The 24,733-nt window shown below is 34.0% G+C and overlaps 1 protein-coding gene across 8 annotated transcripts in view; it reads left to right on the plus strand.

Annotated features, from left to right (window-relative positions):
• The window catches only part of PCDH11X (protocadherin 11 X-linked), a 666,144-nt gene that overhangs the window by 353,637 nt on the left and 287,774 nt on the right, over positions 1–24,733 (plus strand). For 4 of the 8 annotated variants that reach the window (XM_070606664.1, XM_070606665.1, XM_070606660.1 and 1 more), the window contains one exon: positions 1,207–1,236. The exons of the other annotated variants lie outside the window; for them this stretch is intronic. In XM_070606664.1, coding sequence (XP_070462765.1) covers positions 1,207–1,236 — 30 coding nt within the window. The remainder of the gene's footprint in view (positions 1–1,206; positions 1,237–24,733) is intronic. 8 annotated transcript variants of the gene reach the window in all.

The raw sequence follows: 24,733 nt of genomic DNA on the forward strand, positions 1-24,733 counted from the left end.
TGACTCCACAGACAAACAGAATTCTAACACTGAGCCACTGATGGCTGAATTTGATCAACACACAAGGACAACATGAATACCTTGGGCTAAAAAGAAATATCCAAAATAGAAGGAAAAAAAAAAGAACACTTTAATTTTCTTGGATAATAGAATTGTGCCCATGCCTAGATGCTCACCTCAATGTCAATTTTGGAAATTCAAGTCATATTAAAGTAGGAAAAATAATATACCTTCTTGATCTGAGAATAAGCCATTTGATAAAAAAAAATGCAGAATTCATCCTCTTACTATCTTAATTGTATCTTTCTTTGTATTTACCCTTATTTCAAAATAAACTCTACGTCCACCGTAATTTTCTGTGATTCTTTGTAGTCAAGCAGGTTCTCAAAGAACCTTCTGAATAATTGTAGAGATGACAAGGAACTGAGATAAAATGTGTGGAGGAAAGACTTTTGAGAGTATTGTTACTGTAAATGTAGACATTTGATCCATTTATCATACAGTGTACTCTCTTCTACAAAGGAGAATGAATTTGAAGGACAAATGGCCTAAATGTTTCTGGAGTCTTAAAAATTAATTTAACCTGTCTCCTGAGGTAGATGGGAGAAAAAAAGAAGTCTCAAATAAAAATGAACAAAATGACTTTACCAGAATGGCTTCAGAAAGGATTTAGTTGACCAGAATTGAATTAAGATGCTTCTAAAAACCACCAAAACTAACATTTAGAGATAATATCCAATACCATTTGGATGCTTCCTATGTTTACTCCTAATTCATGAATTTCCAACCAGCCTAGCTCTTCTTTCTTTAAGAAATATGTTCATGCTTGAGATAAGGGCCCATCTATTTAAAAATGGGTGGAAAATAAGTGATATAAGAGGAGAATATCTAGTTGGAAGGATGCCTTTTCTTAACCAATACCTATGTGGGCTAAACATATAAAATTTTTTTGCTGCCAATCAAAGATTTTTATATGGCTCTTCATATTGTTGCATGAGATTTACGATGTTATTGTACTCCTCTACTGAAACCACTAAAAAATGCAGATGAGAACAGTTTCAGTAGAAGAACAAAATTGTGTACTGTTGCACTGGGATTATTGACATTTTTAAAAAATATATATTTGCAGTAACAAATTGGAGCTGATTTTTGTTTTTGTTTCTGTTTTGTTTTGTTTTCCTTTGCCTCCATTTTATCCTAAATCAGCGGAAATCCGAGGGAAAAAAGTCAGGAAAGGTAAGATTGTAAATTTCAAAGAAAATTGATTTCAAAATATGTTGCGTTATTTTTTTTTAAATTTCTGATGCTACAGTAGGTCCTCCATGGAGTTAAAACTGTAAGTATTTAAGATGACATATGTTGTGGTTCTGCCTTTAGCTTCAAGCTGAGCTGTCTCCGCATTTTGTATCACTTACACAGTCCTGGAAGCAATTTTCAAGTCTTATTTTATTTTATTTTTCACCAACACTTTCTTTTCCCACTGTGCCAAAACAACATACTGCTGACAGCATCACTTTGTGAATATTCTGGTAATACAGTTATTTCATGATAAATTTTAGCAATAAAAGGGACCATTTTGGTGTCAATTCACAATTTAGCAGTGACAGCAAAAGTTAGTAAATATGATAGGGTCACCGGGAAAAATACTATAACTAAACTAAACGTGGTTAATCAGCAAATGGATGTTCTCAGAGAGACTGGGCTTTATAACGTCACCTTTCAATGTGAAAAATTTAAGTTCTCACACATATGTGAACAGTCTAGCTTTCTAGAAAAGTTTGGATTTCTACCATTAAAAAAATTAACTCTCTCACACATATTAACTTTTAATTTCTTCATTAGTTAAACTGCACCACCACTAAAAATAAACAGCTCTTCAGCTGTTCACTGACATTTCTTTCCTAGAATTTACACCTTGGTTTCCTCACCATGTTTTGAGATTGAAAGAAATGAGTTTCTCTTAAGCTTCTGATAGAATATATTTTGGAAATTAAATTCAGTAAGCCTTAAGTGTTGGCCACATTTGGAACCAAAACGTTACCATAACTGTATGCTAGGTTAAATGTGAGTATAATCTTTAGGATTAATTATCTTATTCTAGTTTGAAGGACCACATTTTATGTTCCCCTTTTTGCTGAGGAAGATTGGCGCTGAGCTGTGCCCATCTTCCTCTATTTTAAATGTGGGACGACTGCCACAGCATGGCTTGACAAGTGGTGTGTGGGTCCACACATGGGATCCAAACCAGCAAACCCTGGGCCACCAAAGTGGAATGTGCAAACTTAACTGCTGCGCCACCAGGCTGGGCCCAAAATTAACATGATTTTTAAGTAATGTTGGGAAATAAATCAAATCACTCAGTGCACTTTTTCAATGTGCAGGGCCAATGGGGTCATAAACATTCATTGTAGCTAACATCCGAGCATTTGTGGAGTACTTAGAGGCAATAAAGAGCTCCTCAAAAATGGTCATTCACCAGCCCAACACATGCCCAAGCAGAGCGCATGAACTTAACTTCTCCGCCACTGGGCCAGGGCCCCCATAGTCCCCTTTTTCAGTGCTAGCTCATTGTTTGGGGGAAAGCAGAGCTCAGGGGCTTATAGGAAGGAAAAATACCCAACTAAAGTTTGGTCAAGACAAAGCAGAAGGTCAGAAAGGGACAATTGTGAAAACTTGGCCATTTTTCCCACTACCTATCTATACCAAAGTAAGCACAATAAAAATAATTTACTAATATTGTGCTTACTCTGTTCCAAGCACTCACTGTGTGTGTGTATACAGATATGTGTGTATACGTATACACATATACATATATGCATACCTCATACCTATTTGACCCTAACAATAGCCCTATAAGATCTTTTACAGATGAGGAAACCATGGTACAGAGAGCTTCAGTGAGTTGCCTAAAGTTACAGACCTCACAAGTGGAACAGCCGTGGTTTGAACCCAAGCAACCTGTCCAGAATATCTCTTTTAAAAAAGAAAGAAAAAGTTGATATCATAAAACAAGTACTTCTTTTATCTCAAAATAATTGTTTTATTGCATTTTAATAGTTGCATTGAATATATTTAATGCTATAAGATATTTCTGGAAGAACAATATTTTTAAAAACTTTCACTTCCGTCAACTACGGTGATGCTACAGACCCATCACCAAGTCATTTTCAAGAGTATATACACCTTCTCTACCCAGCCTGATATAATACAGTTGACATACACCGTGGAGATTAGGTCTGTCCTCTGCTGCCCTTTATTTTTGGTTCATTGCATTTATGTATACATTTGAAGGATATTTTGGATATTAAATTCAAGAAGCTATAAACCTTAAATGTATTAAGTGTCAGAATATTCATTAACTTTGGATTTACTGCAAATGTTTCCATAAAAAGTTGAATTAATCTCTTGAACTCCTGAACTTCACCTATTTAGGTTTTTAAAAAGATAAATTATAAAATATGGCTGTTATATTCATTTTAATTCAGAGTAAGTGAAAAATATGAGGATCTTGCATTTGTAAAAGAAAATAGGGCAACACATTATCTTAGCTAAGAATGAAGTGCCTAAATGAATGCATTATTGTCTTTTAGATTCTAAAACATCAAAGGACCTAGAATTTCTCAATGATTTCCTCACCTATTTAAATTTAAATGACTTCAGAGGCCTCACCAAGCAGGACCTATTTTCAGATTCCAAATCAGAGATTGAAGTTCCAGAGATAGGCACTTTTTTCTACCTTCCTCCTAAAAGATTATATTTCACAGAGAAGCTAGTGGCATTCAAAGAGCGGAATAAAAGCAAACGGCGCACTACATAGTTCATTCATTCTTTAACCAGTTGGTATTCAGCTGGCTGATAGCTAATTTGAGGGGAAAACACATTTCAACACATAGCCACCTGTGATTGAATAAATTAGTGTAAGCAACGTTTATTTTCAACTAAAGAGAGAAGTAAACTTTTTTGAACCTTGTTAATGTTAAAAAAGAAAAGCATTTCTTGGTTAAACTCAAACTGGATTCCCTTAGTTAGTACTAACCTGAAAATTTCCATGTAGACATTTTTCTTCAAGATCCCTCCCCCTTTGGCTAAACCTGAGTCTAAATTGCCCTCAGGGTTTGCACAAATAGCCATGCTTGTTAAAGAGTATGTTCACCAAAGTGCTAAACTGAAGATGGCAGAAACAGAACTGACTGAAATTCTCAAAGGAGTCTATTTCTTATTTCTTTATATTTGCCTGAGGTGAATTTACAAAGTGGCTTCTTTCAGTCTAGGCTGGTGGGTATCAGAAAGAGTAGCTTCAGTAGCAAAGCAAGTAAAAGCCCCTTTCTGCCACTGGCCTATCTTGCAGACTCCTGCCATTTGTGTAATCATTTGCCCCAAGCCTTCATGAAGAAGAGGGAGGCAATGAGAGTGTTTGAGCGAATTATATTAAAGTGTCCATTTTACTGGTGTCTCGAACGTCCTTCTTCATCCCTTATCCTATTCAACCATCCAGAAATATCTGGAAGTTCTTTCTTCAGAAATTCTTTTAAATTTATAATTTAGGAGATTGAAAATGCAAAAGCACATTGAAATATTTTTAAAATGTTATCTCCAAATGAAACTAATTCTGAGGGTCCGTTCCTGAAGAGATGTATCCACACACTTTGGCTTTAGTGAAGGATTATTTTCACACATTACTTTTTGGAAGATTGTGATCTAACAAATGCACGAGGCTAAATCTACAGCAATTGTGAATGGCATTTCTTTTATACTAGCCAGTTTTCCTTATGATTCAATTTAGTGTTAGTAATGCCATGAGAAAATGAAATCACACTAAGAGCTCTAACTTAGCGTCACCGCCTACAAGGAAACGCATTTGCCTTCTTCCTGTGGATGTTCCATAGATGCACTCTTCCAGGGATATTGTACTACAGGTACAGGAAGCAGTATTTTAGTAGCTTCTTATTTTGCTTTGGAATAGATTCTTTATTTAACTCAGTGGGAAGAGGCTGAAAATTTGGTCAGTGGTAAAAAGTGGCAGATAATTTGAAGGACATCTCTACTTTGATCTTTTTGGATTCTCCTTCCATGCTTGTTCAAGACTTCTGCTTGCACCTGATGTTCAGTGTCACAGCTGTTAAGGTAGCCATCATCACAGATAAATAACTGTTTTGTCTTACGTGTTTGTTTTCGTTTATTTGTTTTTTGGTAATTTTTGTTGCTGTTTTTGTCGATTCTGTGGCCCCTATACAAACCTATGTGCATTCCCTGGATCTTATTTTCATGTGGTTATGAGGACTCTATGATTTCAGCATTGTCCTCCCTTTCTATGATCATAACTTTATTATCTGCCTTCTATTATCCCGTCTGGTTACTTGAGCTTTCCCTACATTATGTCCTCCAATTGCCCAGTCTTGCTACATTTTCATCATTTTATGAAATCTCTCCCTGGTTGCATTTATCTCCCCATCTCATCATTGCCATCTTGGACTTTTCATCCTTGGCTTCTCACTCTGTTTATAGTGCCGATTTTCAATTGTAGTCCTTTCACAGATTGTATTCTCCACAGGCCACTAAACCTGTTTGGGAAAAAAAACACAAAATTGTACTGAAGATTTAGCTTCCTACATATTCCTGGTATTAAGCTTCCATTGTAGTTCTAGGTATTGTTCAGAAGTCTTTTTATTCTCCTTCCATTAACTTTCTATCCCAGGCCTTGAATGACTATCCCAAACTTTTTCAACCATCTTCAAGTTCCTTTCACAATTTCCATCCCTGAATTATCAGCAGATTACTTTAAGTCCTGCTGTCCTAAGGTAGAAACCATCTTTGTAACCCCAATATACTTTTGAGGTTCTTTCTAGTCTCACATTTATTCTCTTTCAATTATTGAAATATCTAGCTCTTTAGTTTCTTTCTACATGCCACTTCTGTTTTTCCCTTTAAAAATGTATAAATGTAATTTGACAAGGAAAATAAATATGAAATAAAAAATGCCCCCCACTAAGTAAGCTGTCCTTTTAAGATATTGCTGTAATTCACTACTAAGTTGAGGAAATCACCTCACCCTATTAACCACATTTTCTCACTACACATTCCCTGCATAATCTATTTTCTTTACCTGCCAACTAAAATAGTGACCCTTAACATCTGTCCAAGATTTTCTGCTTACTGCATTCAGAACTTTCAGTTACATTTGACATTTTAACCACTGCTCCTCTCTCAGTCTTTCTGGAAAACTCTTCCAGAAAGCCTTCTGTGATCTGTCCATCCATATCTACACATAATTAGATTTTGAGTTCATGTTATTCAAGTACATGTTTCCTCTGTATCTCTTCAGTTCCTAGCACAATATCATATTTCACTTTTTAAAAGCACTTAGTATATTTGTCTTATTTTTAGTTCCCAAATTTTGATAAGAGTTTAATAGAACTGACAATCCAAAGGAAACTGATTTCCAATTTTCCAGAATAAAATGTAGAATATTCTACTAATGTAATAGGAGATGCTGATTATACAGAGATTTAACAATCTTTTCAGGGTCCTCTGGCTTCATGTAAAACAGAAAGAAATATGTGTCACGAGTAGTGAACTCTTCCTTAGCCCTAATCCAGGCAGTTGGAATTCTGCTTTTTGGTCTGTATAGAAGTATTCTGGAAAAATCAATGCTGAGAGGTATCTTCTTTTAAAAACTCTGATACTCTGAATGTTTTTTCAAGTATTTTTCTATAGGGCCCCAATTGACTGAACTGTCCAAATTGGATTCTTTACTTCTTTAAAAATGCTATTTTTCTTTGCTCTTAAGCAAAAAAAAAAAAAAAAAAAAAAAAAAGGGCGGGGGGGAGAGAGAGAGAGAGAGAGAGAGAAAGCTACATGATCACACTGCTTCCCTTTTCTCATTCCTTACTGAAAACTCGAAATCTCCCATGAAAATGTTCTAAGCCCTCATACCTATCACTGTCTCACCTTGCAGCATCAAAATTCACCCATTATATCTCCAGGAAACAGATGCTTTCACTCTGTGTGTGGCGTAGTATTGAGGATGTTCTGAAATAAAATCATACATATTCATTTCAACTCTATGCCTGATTCTGAATGTATAGGAAACAATAGACAGTGACATCTTAAGTAAAATAAGTCAAGGTTTTAAAAGGTTTTGAAATATATTTTATTCAAAGCAGTAGAAAAAAGAGAAAGCATTTTAAAGCTTTATTTGAATAGCACTCTTACATGTATTAAATACACTCTTCCCAGGTCTTTAGCTTTACAATAGTGTTAGGTGTAGTTATAAATTCAGCGTTTTGCATACGTATGCTTTCCATTTTTACAGATTGGGCAGTTTTCCATTTCTTTTTTCCCAGCAACTGTTGAAAGTCGTTGCTTCTGTCCATTCAATGCCATCTGAGTCAGTACATAATTTGGAAGACTTGTCTGGCACTATCACTAACTCAGCATCTGATACATTGAAATTAATACTTCAAACTATAGAGCTCTGATTAGAATTTACATCTCTGATTTTAACCAAGCAATTGAAGCAATTAAAATTCAATTCTAAACTTAGATTTTCATATCAGAAACAGTGACTCTCTGTTAGATGTCCTCACTGCTAAATTAACACCTTTGAAATGGAAAATCTCCCTATTTTAGGAAAAGAAATCATTTTACTTTCACCTTCTTAATTCCTGTCTTTTGATTTCTGAAAATAACTGGCAGGGGAAACATTCCCAGGAAATTTGTTGGATAATGTTTTCTAATAAAGTTTGCCAATATCATTGATATAAAGATATCTGCTGAGCTCTCTCTTTCAGACTGCTATCAAGCCATGTTTATTCCATGCAATCATGTTTTCCTTCGTGGCTGAGCTAAGACTTAGTTACTCCATGATTTATTGCTCTCTTACCACCAGTATGGAACGGTCATTTTCAGTACCTAGTTAATATACGAGTCATATTCACATGTGTTATAGCATGTTCTTTTGCAACAAGGCTGGTTTTTCATAGTATTCTAACATTCATAATTTTGTAGGCTTTATAGTGATAACATACAACAGGATTTTCACTGAGTCTTTCAGTCATCAAAAGTTCGTGAATTATCTTAGAGACAATTTATTTTATGTGTCATGTCCCTTAAGCATTATGGTTTGGGGACTGGAACAAGCATACATTAATGTTTAGAGAAATGGTACAGGTAGATTGGACCCGTGGAGGTGGATGAAGTTTGGCAATACATGACAGTATTGATTCAAATATTTTGTCTCTTTCTATCAAGCCACATTTATATTGGAAGGTTAAGAACTTTTCTTCTGAACACCTATTTCTCCAAGAGAGTTGACAAGGGTTCAAGAGTCAGATATTGATACATTTATAAATAAGACTTGAGATTTTAAACTCTCATATCTTATGACCATTAGGTTAGGCGCATTTTCTTTGCATACTTCTTTGTATTCATTTACGTCTCACATATTTGCCCCTCATCATGCATTTAATTTTGAAGGGCAACTATCCCACTTAACTCACAGGGAAGCCTCTGAGAATTAATTATCTGGTATTATTTTACCAAAAGATTATAAATATACTAGCCAATTTCCTAGCCAATTTCTTGAAGAGCACTGTGAAACCACTCTTCCTCATTTATTTGAATTATTTCTTTATTGCTTAAAAGAAGTTTCTAAGATTAACCTCTATGCTTTAAATTAGACACATTAAAGTGGTAAATCATTTAGTTTAATGTTGAGATATAGAGAATTAATAATTCACGATGTCTTCTAAGTACCTTTAGCCTATGCCTAAAACACTACTTGAAACTTAGTAAATATTTAATGAAAATTTGTTGTCATTTATTTAACAAACGTATATGGAATGGTTTCTATGTATCAGACTCTGTGTTTGGTGATGAAAATATCTAAGGGAATGAGATAGGCTCTTTGACCTCAAGGACCCCTTTGTACAATAAGGAGAACAGATATGTAAACCAAAAATTCAATCTTATATAACTAGGTTAGTTCACTGTAATAATGTATTATAGAATATTTTCTTGAATCAAACTGAGTTTCACTTACATCTACTTAGAGTTTCTGTCAGGCTTACTTATTTAGAGGTAAGGGCTTCCATAGATTCACTAACCTTTATTTAAAATATAATGGCTTCTTGTTTATCTTCATGTTTTGGAGCACCTACATTTTGGTCTCGTTTTAGCTTATGTCAGTCATATAAGCCATTGAATTTTTATTCTGGTCAAATGGCATCCCCCTTCCCATTATGTTTGACTCCTCTTGGCCTAAAGTATTTATCAGATACCCTTTAACAGCTTGTTTTATTATTTATGAATGAGAGTTATTGTTATTCAAATATACTTTAAACATTGATTTAAGAGTAGGGTTTTCTCCTTGAAGTGCATAATGCTTCAAACAGTGCATCCTTTTACTAACATGACAGATTACCCTCCTGATTTTCGTGAAAATAAGATGTGTAGTGGAGCAAATCTCAAATACTGACCTTCAGTTTTTTCCATATTAAGCAGTTGTGAATGCAATGCTGTAAATCTCTAGCATTAAAGGAACTGTCTCTGGGATCTGTTTCATATTCTGTAATAAAGGTGATTGCTGGGAATTGTTTGTTGTGTAACTCCGGAACAGGTTGTGTATCATTTTTATCGATGATAGGATACCATCTCTGTAATGCCTGTGTAAAGTTGTCTGGGTGTTAAATTGATTTAAAACATTATGCTTTGGATTAGCCATAAAAATTGCAGTGGCTATTGTGAAACCGAAAATTCCATTAGAAGGCTGAGCAAAGAAACCGCCCGCAATAGGAAAAAAATGCACAAATCACAGCCGAAAACAATGCAGCTAAACTTAGTAAACAAAAGTTCTATCGGGCAAGGTTTTTGACTTTTGTTGGGCTTTGTGAAACCGGTAGAAGGCAAATGCTCAATTAGTCCAGTTGCTTCTCCTGTGTCTTTATACTCATCAGTTAAAGCCGCTCACTGCACAGTGATTCTCAAGCCGGCAGGGAGTTTTTGCAGTGTTTCTCAACTCTGGCTGCATGTTTTAATCATCTAGGGGACCGTGAAAATTTACAATGCCCAGTTTGCATCCCAGACCAATTACATCAGCATCTCTGGGGTAGGACCCAGGCATGGTTATTTTTTTAAGGTTCCCAGATGTTTCAAATACATAGCCAAATCTGAGAACTACTTTATTCCGGTCTTACTGCCTTTAACTTAGATTCAGTAAATTTTATTTGTTTCTGTAGCAAAGCCTCGTTATAAAATCCAAAGTTTCATTGAGAAAAAAATTGAATTGGTTGGTCTTTTTATGAATTTTAGTAAAATAGTGCCATAATTTTATTGTGATGTGCAATATAGCTCACATATAATATAGGAACAGTAGCCACAGAAAAGGCAAGCAATGACCAGCAACGTATTTGCCAATGAGGTTAATCAGCCCTACTGATAACATGCATCTGTGAATGTGAATGATATAAAACCTTCCAAAAAAGTAGCACACACCTTCTATATGTTTATTTAATCCCTGGTTAATAGAGCCCAGTTAGATTGTTTTTGCAATCTTACAATTTAATAATATTTAAAAGACTCTATGATGATTTTAGCAAACTGCATTTCAAGTCTCATTATTGAGTAAGGACAGTAATGTGCCTGTTTATGTTGATCCAAATAACAACCATGACATGTATAACTTTCCGTATTTTGTTGTTTTGAATGAAGTATTGAAATAGTATTGCTTCATGACCCTTTCTCAATTCAAGGTAATAGTCTATTAAATATACGTATTTGAAATATGTAAACACATAACAGCTGAATGACATTTGCATTCTTCCCGTGTCTATATTGTAGTACTGCAAGATAAACAAAACTTTGTCAGACAGGAAAGATTTCAGGAAAATGATGAGAGTAGGAGGTAGCCAGCTAAAAGTGGAGCTCAGTTGGTGATGGGGGTTAATTAAAGGCAGTGGTAACAGGAGAAGTATGTAGGAACTGATGGCAAAGTAAGATTGGGCATGCAGCAGATAAAGCTCTGTAGACTGATGATATATATGGGTACTCTTTGACCCATTTACAAAATGTGAAAAAAGCGAAGATTATATTGTTCTTAACCTAAAGAGTGTAAAATGTGAATCCTTGATCTTTTACTCTGCACTCATTATTCAAGTGGCTGTTATCAAGAAATCTGTTTAAATATGAACAGCACCCCACAAATCCTTCATGTATTTTTTTTCAGTGTATTAGAGGATTAGAAAAATTTCTTAGATGTAGAGACTTTTAAAATGTGTCATTTTCTGCCTAGCACATACTATTTAGTATATAAAACCTCTTCATGTGACACATAACAATATTTTTAAGAGATGTATTAATTGTGCATTGGGTTGTTACAACACTCCATTATTAATACTTTCTCTAGTAGAGAATGTTACTGCTATTTCAGAATCCTTATTGATATTTTAATACAAAACACCAAAAATTCAACCTCACTGGGACACTTTTTATACCAACCACTAACCATGTTTAAGTTAATATTTAGTGCAGGTTATTCTCATCGGCACTATCAGGAGATAGCAAACAGTGTCATTTTTTTATATTGCATGTCTTTTTGCTTAAATTTATCTTGTCATATGCTTTCACTATAGATAAGATTATTCTCAATAGATGGAATCTATAGCATCATAGCCATAGCATCCTATCCTTGCTTTCTAATTCCGTGCTGCTACCCTCACTATGTGGAATTATCTCACCTTGTTTAGTTTAAAACAAGTGAAAACTTTTGTTAAAGAAGTTATAGTTAGCATTTATTGAAACTTGAGGAGTTGTGGCATAAGAGATTAGAAGTTTGGAAAGAAGGAACATTATTCAGATCTGAATATTATTCCACTCCAACTGTAAATATGTCCTTTAGAGGTGTGTGGTTTGACAACGCTCGTGCAATTTTTCAAGTGGAGGTCATAACTATATTGAGAACGTGCCCAAGAATAAACTCAGAGTTTTCTCACATCAAAAACACAACTCAGACATTGGCCATTAAAAAACTGCCACAACTTAGTTCGCAGAACATCTTTTTGGACGTAAATTAATCCATATTTCCTAAGTCAAGAGGAAGGAAACTCACATGTGATAGAATAATTTATTTGTTGGAAATTACTATTCCACTTGGAATGCACCACTCTAAGATATTATAGATGATGCTGTCTTAATTTATGCTTTCCTTATTAACGCAAGTGTAATTTCCTGCCTAAGAAGTCTTTTTTCCTAAGTAGAAAAATCAACTTACTATATAAGACACAGAAATTTCCTGTTTGAATTCAATGTATTGGATTTCTATGTAAGTTTTTACCTTTTAGGATGTGTTGTATTTTGTTATTTCACATCAAAAAATGTGCCAATAAAAGACATTGAAATGATTCTTAGTAATTAAACAGAAATAAAATAATTTCTGAAAGCATATCCCTAATTCCAAATTTGATGACTTACTATGGTCAAATATATATATAAATGTGTATACTAGTTTTAAGGTCAATAATAGCCTAGATTTTCACATTTGTCTGATAGAAACTATCTAAACTAAATGTAGACCTGATTTGAATGTAATCGTGACATTTTAAAATTACAGTTTAACAGTGACTGAAAAAGATGTATTTGTAATCATTGAAAGTAATAGCCATCTACGTACAATAGTGAAAACACTTTCAATGCAACTTTCAATATACAATTAATCTCAGTCTTCAGTCTTTGGTCTAGTGCTGTACCTATACTCATAGATAGTTTGACCATTTTTATTGTTTTTGAGAGGGCAGCATACATTGTGAATATCATGAATTAGAAATCAGAAAATCCAGCATCTGTTAATTATGGAAAATGGGAAAACAAATGAGTTGCTTTGAAAAAACATATCCTTTGAAACACAAAGCTATTAATCTGATACCTTTTTTAAAAATTTTGATATTATAGTGAAAAGTAGCTCTTTATTTATTAGATGTACTATTAAGTGTAGGAAAAACTTGAAATAAATCTATGAGACAGGAAGAATAAAAATTATTTTCAGCAAATGAACCAATGAACTTACTGAATATATGTTGGAGTTCAGAATGAGTTCCTTTTATAATATTATAAGCATGAGTATCTGTTTTTCAACTAACTGAATTTTAAGTATCTGTGGTGGTGATGGCAACTGGGTGGTGATGGTGGAGGAGGGCTCTTTGTACACTGAACCCATTGGACTAAACTGATTAGAAGATGATACACCAACAAAGCATGCTACTCAACATCGTACTGGATATTTTTATTGGCCATACTGCTGCTCATCTCCACAGCAACTTAACCTCCTTTCCATTTCTGAATCAAGGATTATTTTTATAAAGTCAAGCATTTGGATAGTTGAATTTGTATTTCGATCTATCCAACTTTAATTTGTGTATGTTTGCATATATACATTGTAGAAAAAAATGGGTGGTTAAAAAAAGTAAAAGCACACTTGGGCAGCTGACATTAAAAGTTGCAAAGTTGAATCTGGCAAGATGATTAGTAGAAGTAAATATGCAATTTGAAACAAGAACAGACATCAATGTGGTTGAGTGATACACAATTCATAGGGAAAGTTACCATTGGTTAATCGTAAAAGTCCTAAATTATGAGGCATAAAATTGTAATCTCTGGTGATTGGATTGTATGACTCTGTCAGATGGCTTTTCCTTCAATCAGTGAAAGTTCAAATTAAGAACAAGTGAATTATGGATGTTGACCTAATAATTATGCCATATTTTCAATTCATCTGGATCCTGTATGATGGCCTCATACCCTTCTTAGACTAATCTGGTGGCAGAATAAGAAGGAGCCTGCTGTGTCTAAAATACACATTATAATGATTGCTTTCTGGATTCAAATTCATTCATTCATTCAATAAACATTTATGGAAGGCCCACTGTGTGGCAGGAACTTGGCTAGTTGTTAGGTTGTGACATATGTGTTCAGACATAGACATTAGTCAGATCATTTAGACTTTTTGGACCTGAATTTCTGTGAGAAAAAAGAACAGGAAGAATTAAAGGCCAGGGAGAAAGAAGAGGAGCAGCAGGGGAAGAGGAAGGAAAAGGAGAAAAAGAAGGAAAGGTCGAAGGGGAAAGGAGAGTGGTGGAGGATGAGAAGTTCTAAAATAATGTGTTTGGAGTTGTCATTTCATTCAATGAAAGCTGTCCAGCAAATGATTGAAAAAAAGGTCTAATAAATGACTAAGTTTAAAATTTATTTTAGCTTTTGAAGTTTAAATGTGATAGTGTTCATATTCAAAACTTTCCTTATAAAGTAGATAAAAAATTATAAAATTTAGAGGATTTTAACTCCACATATTTAATGTCCTCCAAAAATAATACCCTAGTTCAATTTTTGAAAAGGATGTAGAATTTAAAATTATAGAGTTTAGCATAATATAGGGAACTGAAAGAGGACATGGTTCGATATTATTTAGCAAGCCTGTATCATTCAATTATATAAAACACTAGAAGTAGAATATCATTGCATGATGAAGTTAAGTACAGTATGCCATAAGAAATGTTCCAAAACTAAAACGATAATGTGAAATAGCACAGGTGTTCTTATATATGCAAACAGAAGAGAGGATATGTTAAATTCTTTACAATGGATTATGCTAAAATAAAATAAGAATAGCATTTATTCTTTTTGGTCAAGTTTGGCTATTTATGAGCTAGATAGTTAATTCGATAGCAGGTCAATTTTGTGATAAAATCTGAACACTTACCTTCACTATTAATATATTTTGACCACGATGAATAACTAGAGTGAAATCTGCCCTAGTGTATACTAATTCCACTATTTCTGATGGGAAAGCATGAGTAGACTGTTAAGAGGTTTTTCTTTATTGGGAAATTATGAACACTATTTTCGGTAATACTGGAGTTGTGAATCTACTCCACGACATTTAAGAAGACACTTATAAAGTCAATCACAGTCTCTTGATATTAGAAAAAGCAGACCAGAGCTTATAAAAATGTTTCTCTCTCTATCTATAGATCTAGCACTGCTCAAATTTATTGAGCACATACCACGTGCTAAGAAATATGTGAAGCTGGGATTTGAAGACTTAGTATGACACTAAAGCCAGATCTCTTGAGCTAAAAATTAAATTGACAAGATAGGAAAATCTATATCCCCAGCTCACGACAAGATAATTCCAAGGAGTATTAATCGTTTTAACAACACTATGGCAATACTTAACACCATATAAAAACAGATATATTTTTAAATTGAATAAATTTATTTTTATGTGGCATTTGGGGGTATGGGAAACAATTACTAATTTGCTTGCCCCTGCTCTTCCTTACGGCAAGAAAAACTATGTCAATAAGGATTTCTTTACAGTTTTTATTGAAATGATCTTCCTTCGTTATGGTTGCTTTAATCCCCTAACCATGAGTGTGTAGTGTTGCAATATGATTAAAGCAGAGCGTACTGAAATTCGGATTAGCATGTTTTCTCTGTCAGAAGTGAAGTTTTTCTTGTAATCCAGTTTTCACATCATGGCCAACATTGATGAGTCAGTGATTTAGTGTGATTTTATTTCATTTTATTTTTGCTATTTACAACGATGTTTAGGTTTCTAATGCCTGACTTTCTTCCCACGTTTCCATTTCAAGTTCCACAAATCACATTATTTTCTAATAAAAAGAGGTGAGTGCTCTTCATGATCTGATGAACAATTTTGCACATCTGGCCGTATAAAACGCCGTATCATCATGTAAAATATAGCCACTGTCTCTAAACATATTTATTCCGTTTATTCATCTTTCACTAGCCATAGAGTTTCTTATAAATAATTCTTTTTGAGGTGTATATCTTGGACTCTTTAGATTAAATTTTCGGTTTTACATGAAGTTAAGTATGGAAAGAGGGAAGATATTTTTCTTTTATTTAGTGTCTTTTCTTTTTTCTGGATGAGCCTTATGAGGCGTTCATCAACTGCCATTTTAAACTAATTGTTGTAGTTCATTTTTTCCTCGTAAAATGCAAATTAAGACATCGCATGTGAATTCTATTTAGTGTTCTATTGATAGTCAATTTAGTCAATTATTACTAACATAAATCAACATATTTATGCAAATTTAGTGACCACTATAAAATGTTCTTGTTAAATTTTACTATACTTGGGAGAGACTTAGTCAAATTAGTGCTAATCAATATAATGGCTCATATTTATTCCTGTTGGCTCGAAAGTTGTGCTTCCTAAACGTATTTTAGAAAGACAAAAAAAAAAACCCTCAAATCTGCATGTATGGAATAAACTGTGTGTAAGACTGGATCAAGCTATAAAACATTGTAAATTACTATGTGCTTTTTAAGCAATTATAATTTAACACAAAAAGAAAAAGTTATGCCAATACCAGCTGTAAAGTTTATTCTGTTCTACCTCTCCAAAATGAAAGACATCAAAAAATAATATTTTAATCCACTATAATGTCCATGATTTAGTATAATTCTGAGAATGGGAGAAATTGGTATTACTGAACCTCTTCTAGATAGGCACGCTTAATGACCGCCAACAAATGCAGAATGAGAACAATTTTTGCTGGGAAGCAGGGCCACTTTCTTTCCGAAGCTTTTAAGGAAGCTAAAATTGTTTGTGCACAAGAATATTTCTACTGCCTGAAAAATACAGGTTTTTTTAATGCGTGAGCAAGGTATTTTCTAATGCAATACATAGATTTTATTGGGGTGATAATCTGGTGTCAACTCTCAATGACTTTTTTACAGAAATTTGTGTAGAAACAAGCTGGAACTCCAGGGTCCAGGACAAAAAATACTATCTCTTCACGTCTGGGATTGCATTTCAAATTTAATCTGAAGGACCTGATGAGATATGCCAAACTGCCTGAAAACAATTTGGGTAGCTAGTCAACTGTGGGATCTGGAGGCCCATAGACACTAAAAGCACTTTTCTTTGCTTTTTTCCCTCTGCTTTCTCGCTCCAAATAACTGCAGACTGAGTACATGCAATCTATACTGACACTGCAATGACGACACAAGTACAGCTGTTTTTACTGCGATGAAAGATGACCTTTATTCAGTGCCCAGTTGTTTTCTGTTATCATTATTATTATTCTTTGGATATCGGTATGCAATGTGAGGCAGATATGCTAGCAAAATCTATGGTACTGGTCCCATGGTGTTATAGAGCATGGATTTTCTGACACAGTGCAGCATATTTTAAGAAAAGTAGCAAGTCAATCTATGTATGTAATAATGTATCTTTATGCTTTAAGTTTGGTCAGAGAACTAAAATTGAAAACAAGGAAATATATTGATATAAATTTTCTATTTTTCTATTTATACATATATATGAATACTCATTTAAAAAAGTTTTTTCAGCACTGCTTTATCTCATCTAGGTGGTTTTGGCTGTGCTTTCATTAATAAACCTAGAAAAAACTCTTTACTCTTGGTGCACAAAAATATTCCCGCATTCACGGAAGATTCAGAAATGGCCCTTAATTGAGGGATATTGATGGTTAGCTCAAAGTCCACTTGACATTTTGAAAAATAGAAGGGGATATTGGGCATTGTTCCTCTTAATGCTTTAAATGCAATTCAAAAAGTAAAATAAATAAAGTAAATAAAGAGAAAAATAAATGGACATAGTGCAGACAGACTCCCTCCAAGAGGCCATTTATCTCGTTCTAAATTAAATGGGCTTCTGTACTTTCAAATTGATGCTTAGACAAAGGATGTTCTCCTAAATGATTTTACTGGTTTTCAATTCTGGCGATTCTCTATTAAAGAATTTAGTTTACTTCTTAGTGCTGTGGAAAGACTAAAAATGAACTAAGTAGCAACGACTGAAAATCTGAAAATATAGCAAGAAAGCCATTGCAATGTGCAGATATTGGTTCCCTTAAAACAATCTCACATCTACAAACATGAAAGTACTTTAAGTGATCAAATAAGGCCTTTTTCAAGGTAGTAAAATGAAGATAATCATACTTGCTTCATTGGGTTGTTGTAAGGATTAAATAAGTGTATATTAAATAAGTTCATGTATCTCAAATTAATTTTAAGAGTGCCTGGCATATATAAGTGCTATACAAGTTTAGCTATTATCATTAGCATTAGTGGTAGTGATAGTATGATTTAATACACCATATTGACATGACTTTAAAAAATGGCTACAAAACTGGCAGCTTGTTGTTGGAATTGACCTCTCTCAACATATCTCCCTTTCAGTATCCACCATCTGCATTCTCTGTCTCTCCACTCCAGCACTTAATGTCCTCATTCAATCAACCAACAGCACAGATACTTGTGTTGTATGTCCCAAATGATACAACATTCTTTGGACAATATCCTGTAATCTAAAATTGTTCTCCCTTGTCTCTTCCTTTAAATTTTCCTACACCCATGTGTTCTTACCCAATATCTTACTTCTTCAGGCTTTGTTCTCTGCTTAATAAACTGACAGCTAGCTAATTCTACTAAAATAAATCCATGTTCTTGGATTTAATGTATTGCTACTCTTAAAAATGTACTTTCCTTATTAACAGGGAGATTGTAAAGTCAAAAATTAATAACTACTTATGGGGATTTTAGCCCAGTTGCTAGAGATCTGGGCTAGTTTGTCCTTTCAGTAGCCAGTGGGCTGCTAAGTACTACCTATGGGAAGGAATGCTCTATTCATTTATAAAAGGATCTTCTTAAATCACTGGGAGACATAGAGGTCGCTACAAATTTTGAGTTATTTACAATTTCTAAGGCTGTATACGTACCTTCCAGGCTTAAAAAGTATTTGTTTATTTTTACCATTAATCAAGAAATGCTGTCATTTCTTTGTACATGCTATGGTATTTATATTAGCCAAATTTTATTGTCAGTGTAGAAAAATAAAAATCACAGGAAATGCATTAATCAGCTGTGTGGTTGGTTTTATGAGTTTGATCTTAGATTTTAATCCTAGTGTGATTCTTTCAAAAGCGCATACCAGATTTCATATCATCCCAGTAAATAATTCCAGTTTGAATTTCAAAATGTTGTTAAGAGAATGTCATGGATGTGCATATATTTCCTTAATTCATAAACTATCAAATGATCGATATTTCTATAATGTAGCAGAGAAATTAATGGATGCTATATTGAAAGGTAATCACTCTGCATTTGATCCCATTATAATTTGTATTTATTTAAGGACTATGAATCATCAACTAAAATACCGAAAATATTCATCTTAATGGTAGACTATGTGTATTTTGTCTTTTAGTGAATGCAGTACTAAAACTATCAGAGTTCCACCTAACAAGAGGAACCTCGTTAGAGTTCATCTTAACCTGGTTCAATTTTTATAGCTGCTGTTTATCAACTGCATAACTCAATTCTATTTGTAGAAATTCCTTCAGGGTGTATTACTGATATTTTATTCATAAAATTAAAATGTATATTAAAATACAAATTATTACTTTTATATCTATATTATTAGTGATTGCATTGAAGATTTTATCTGAATTTAAGGCTTTATACTTAAAATCACATTTGGAACCATATATCTGTTATCTTCTCAATGAATGCAGCATGTGGTACCAGGGTTAAATTTTGCTAAAGTTGTTTTTTCTGTTGAAAATAAGACTCTGTTTTTCCAACTTGATGTAGCAAGTGATAAAACGTAGCTTCTGAAGTATTGTGAAGTTAAATAACTGCATTTTCATAATTTAAATTACAGTCCAACTTATTTCTGCTTTCATTTATTGTAAATGAGTACTTATATACTGATGAATACGAGCTTAAAATGGAAAGGGTAATTATTATTTTAATACATTTTAGTGAACTAAGAGCTGAGTAGTATTGAGTTTGAACAAAAGGGAAAATAAATTTGTGAGGATGTTCACATATACATAAATAGCAAAAATCGCTATGACAAGGTAGATACTTGGATTCAGTTAAAAACTGCAACTATGTTTTACACTGTGTAGACTCAGTAATTGGAGGGATAATCTAACGAAAGAGCATAATTTAATACATAGAAGCCAATTCACCCTTTTATTTTTCTTTTAACTAATTAACATACATCATAATTCTTTATAGGGAAAATTTCATAGAACTATGTATCAGCTCACTAATAAAGATTTCCCTGGGAAGTTTATCATTTATTTAAACTTTCCTAAATCACATTTTGTATTAACATATTTTTAAAGAAATTGAGTCATAGTCAGGAAGCTGAAATGCATTAGTCTAAAACACTTTTATATAAAGGTAGTATATATACACTGACAGAGATGACATTTAAAATTGTCATTAACTATAGCTGCAGTTTTGATTATTTTTCTTGAACAGTTATAATTTGATTATGATCAATGCAACTGCTCTCATTTGCTTGATATCTAATAAAATCATTAATGAATCAAAGTAGTGAATGCTAATTACACCTGCATTTTTTATTTACTTTCCATTTTCATGTACATATATGACAGATGATCAGACAGAAAATATACTGATTTTTACAACCTATCACATGCCAGTGTTTATTTCTTACACCATGGTTGGAGAGAGATCAGAATTAGTACACACTTCCACAGATTTACTCAGTGGTTAAAGTGCATTGTCAGGGCTATTCAACGAAATAACCAGAAAAGAATAATTGACTTCTAACATCTGGCCCCACAAGCACATGTTTTAACCTTAATTCAGATTCCACTTCCTGTAACCATGTGATATTTATAACACATCTGATCATTTTGGAACCTTCAAGGGAAGTCATAATAAAGATATTTCCAGTGATTCGATAGAAAGTATATCAGCGTGTTGACATGTGGAGAAATTGAATTTGTTATTTGCAAAAGTAGAAAATCAAGTGTTTGAGGAAACTGTCCTCCTATGTTGTCATGTTTTTCTGAAATGTTTCATATTTCGCAATGACTAACTGGTGGCATAACTAAGTGTGCAAATACTTTCAAAATAAATAAATCTGATCAAGTTTATTGGGCCCATTTTATCAGTCACATTATTTCAGTATGCAGTTATTATATAGCAGTTACATTTGTATATTAACAAAAGTAGTGTACTACCATGTATTTATTAATTATATGATTTATACTTTTAGAGTCTCAAAGTAATTTACATAGAAGATATAATTAGTGGATGAAAGATGAACTGAGAAAGAAATTTTTGTTTGTTAAATGATACTGGTATAACATTGTCTTTCCAAAGATTTTTGCTTACGGAAAAAAATACATTTGTGTGTGTGTTTAGGGTGGAGAGCCATATATTCTGTGGCCTATTTGTATGTTTGGTAGCTTTAAATAATTAACAACAGTTTCAGAAAAAATGGAATACTCCTTTTTTGTTGAAATCACAGAAGATTTGCCCTCCTACCATATAGAGGGAGCTCACAGATGGATACGCCACATTTGTAACTTTTAAGGTTCAGTGAAATATAACACACATCTGCTCTAACCCAATTCCAACCTTTTAAAGCCTATGCATGCAACCAATATAGGATAAAAATGGTTATAGGATCTTAAGCTAGCAGAATGAACTATCTAATTACTCTGTGTTGCTTAAAAGATGTTAAGGATAGATTTTAGCTCTGCTGTGTGTCTCCTCCTTTTGAGTAAATTCCATAAATTATTATTAAAATTTTATGCTTCACTTTTATTTTTCTTCTTTGGAAATCAATCAAATAGTGTTTATGGACCTGAAAGCACAGAGGTGGAAAAACCCTCTCTTGGACGAAAGCATCAGAGACATGATTTATGACTTTTGCAAATCCTTTTAAATCATGACTTAGTCTACTGTGTGGCATTATTAAAATATAAATTGCTGAAAATAGTATATATGAGACTTTACAGAATATTAACAACACTTTTTTGAGGCAACAAAAGATAGTTTTCCCACTAAAAAGCAGTGTGGAACTCAAATGAATTCAGCCTCCTTTCCTGTGTCCACATTCAACTCTTTGAAAGTACAGTTACACTGCACCATTTATTTGTGTGAATAGGACAGAGTTTGAAAAATAGAAAGATCTGAAGTCACGCATTCAACAGAGTTATTCTTTGGCTATTGAAAGATACAGCTGTGGTTGTCTGCTTTTTGCCCCTGCTCTTTTAGACTCACTCCTTACATCAGGGAGTGAGGATTTTGAACAGTAAATTTGCTGTTTTTTAATCAGAGCGAGGGAGAAAGGAGTTCTGGTGGGTGAAACTTAATAGTCTTCTTATGTTCTGTTGTTTGCTGATCATTTTTAAAGAGTTACAATACAATATAGAGTAGTTGACAATAAATCCATAGCAAATATCATTCAAATTTTTTCCTAATAACTCAGAAGGTCCATATGAATTTCAGCGATTGAGGGGAATCGAGAATACCAATCCTCCCTCTACTGGCAAAATTGATAAATTGTGGCTAATAGAGATTTGCAGTAGACAGAATTATAGACAAGCAGTGTTTACTATAAATTTCAACCGGAAGTGTTAGCAAATGTATCTTCCTTAGTTCCATTTTTCAGTTGTGAGGGAAAAGAAGGCAGCAGGCCTTCATCACGGAAAAGAATGGTAGTATTTTAGAGTTATACAAAGACCAAAGGTGGAACGTATCTTTTTTTTCCCTCACATTTCCAACCCAAAATCCGGGGAAGGGATTAGGGAAGAAGAATGGCAAGGACAGGGCTGTTGAATGGATGGATGGAAATGGCAGGTGAAAGAAGAGATTTTCTTTTCATGAAGAAACGATCTTTTTCATTACATAAGAAGCAACCCCTTCTTTGGATATCAGGTTGGAACTGGAAGAAAAGAAGGATAGCTTCTACCTCTGGCCTTTATATGACTCTTCAGTTACCATGATCCTTTCCTACGAGGAAGTTTCGCTACCAGCTCTTCCTTCAGAACTGAAAAATGGAAATAAGGAAGAAACATTTGCCAACACTTCTGGATGAAATTTATAGTAAATGCTACTTGCCTATAATTCAGTCTACTACAAATCTCTAATAACCACAATTTCTTTTGGATTTGGGTTGTAGATAAGATAAGAAGTAGTGAGCTGATCTGCCAGAACAATCTTGAGGTTTTTTTTTTTTTTTTAATATTGTGGGGTAAATGGCAAACGTGGGCATGGGCTTATAAGAATACTGACACTCCAAGGCCCCTTCTTCCTTTTCATTCTCTTCTTCCCCATGTGCCTTCCCGTTCCTTCTCTTTCTGGTATCTCTTGAAAAGTATCAATACCTTTCTTCACTTTCTCCTTCTCTTCTTCCTGCCTCAAGAAGAGAAAATAAATATTCATATTACTAACTTATTTTTTCCTAATTTTCTCTTGTAGATACTGGATTGATTATGAAGAAGAGTAACGATTCTTTATAGGGAGGGAGACACAAAAGAATAAGAAAGAAAACAGAAAAAGAAGTCTATTCTAGGAATAACAGGAAAAAACCTGGAAACTATTTCTTATCCAAGAATTAACAGTAACTTTACAAGTCTAGTAAAAGTGTAGAACAAGTTTAAAATTTTAGAACAAGTAGCCAGAGGCATATCTGAAATGTTATACACTCTAAACTGTCATACTATGCACAACAAAAGGTAGGAAATGTGTATAAAATAAACTTATAATAACATTTTCTTGGTACTCTCAATATAGTTATGGGCCAATCTGGGAAAACATTGTCAAAGTAGGCTTTTTGTCTCCAGTGAATCCTCCAGTCAATCTGCCTGGTACTTTCATGCAACTGCCTGGGTGCCCAGACTACTTAGTTAGAATCATCCCTTCTTATACCAGGTGTGCCCCATGGCGTGGCTCTTTGTGTTCCCTCAACTTCTTCTTTTTTTTTTTTTTTTGAGGAACATTAACCCTGAGCTAACTGCTGCTGCCAATCATCCTCTTTTTGCTGAGGAAGACTGGCCCTGAGCTAACATCTGTGCCCATCTTCCTCTACTTTATATGTAGGATGCCTGCCACAGCATGGCTTGCCAAGCGGTGCCATGTCCGCACCCAGGATCCGAACCAGTGAACCCCGGGCCACCAAAGCGGAATGTGCGCACTTAACCGCTGCACCACTGGGCCGGCCCCTCCCCACCAACTTCTTATCTGCATTGTCCTTGTTTGTTCTCCATCCTTGTGCACTACCCTCAAAAACTGATAACTGTGATAAAATGGTAACAAAAATTGATTATTCTTACCTTAGTCTTTAGTGGTATCATATTTACCTCTTGGTAATCTTTATGATTCTGTTTGGAGGTATCCATGTTAAATATGTAACTGAGACTTTAGGAATTATAGCCAAGTAAGAGAGATGATTGTCTAGCACAGGCGAGTTTTGCAATACGTCTCTATTTACGGTGTGAATATCCTTGGGTCAGGCTTATGATGCCACAGAAAATTGTTTCTTTACAAATAGATAAATGTCCCTCAAAATCTCAGAAAATGTGTCTGCTACACAAATTGCTGCTGATTGGTATTTTCCTGATTTGTCAATAGTTTGATAAATGCACTCCACTCTCTTTCCACAAATTGACTTTGATCCCATTTTTATCTCCGTTGTCACTCTTAGATCTAAACCTAAATTTTGATTACATGTTGGTAGACATTATAGGACATTTCCCTGACTGCTTCCGGAGACAGTTGACCAATTTCCCTTAAGTTAGACCTGAGAAAGTGATCGTTGTAATTCTAACTGGCTTCCTAATATGCAGAAATAATTAAGACTGGCTCGCTGGTTGCAGTCAAAGCTGTAGGAGATCAGTTTACCTTTCAAGAAACTTTC

Source organism: Equus przewalskii, chromosome X (genome assembly GCF_037783145.1).
Source record: "Equus przewalskii isolate Varuska chromosome X, EquPr2, whole genome shotgun sequence".
Lineage (NCBI taxonomy): Eukaryota > Metazoa > Chordata > Mammalia > Perissodactyla > Equidae > Equus > Equus przewalskii.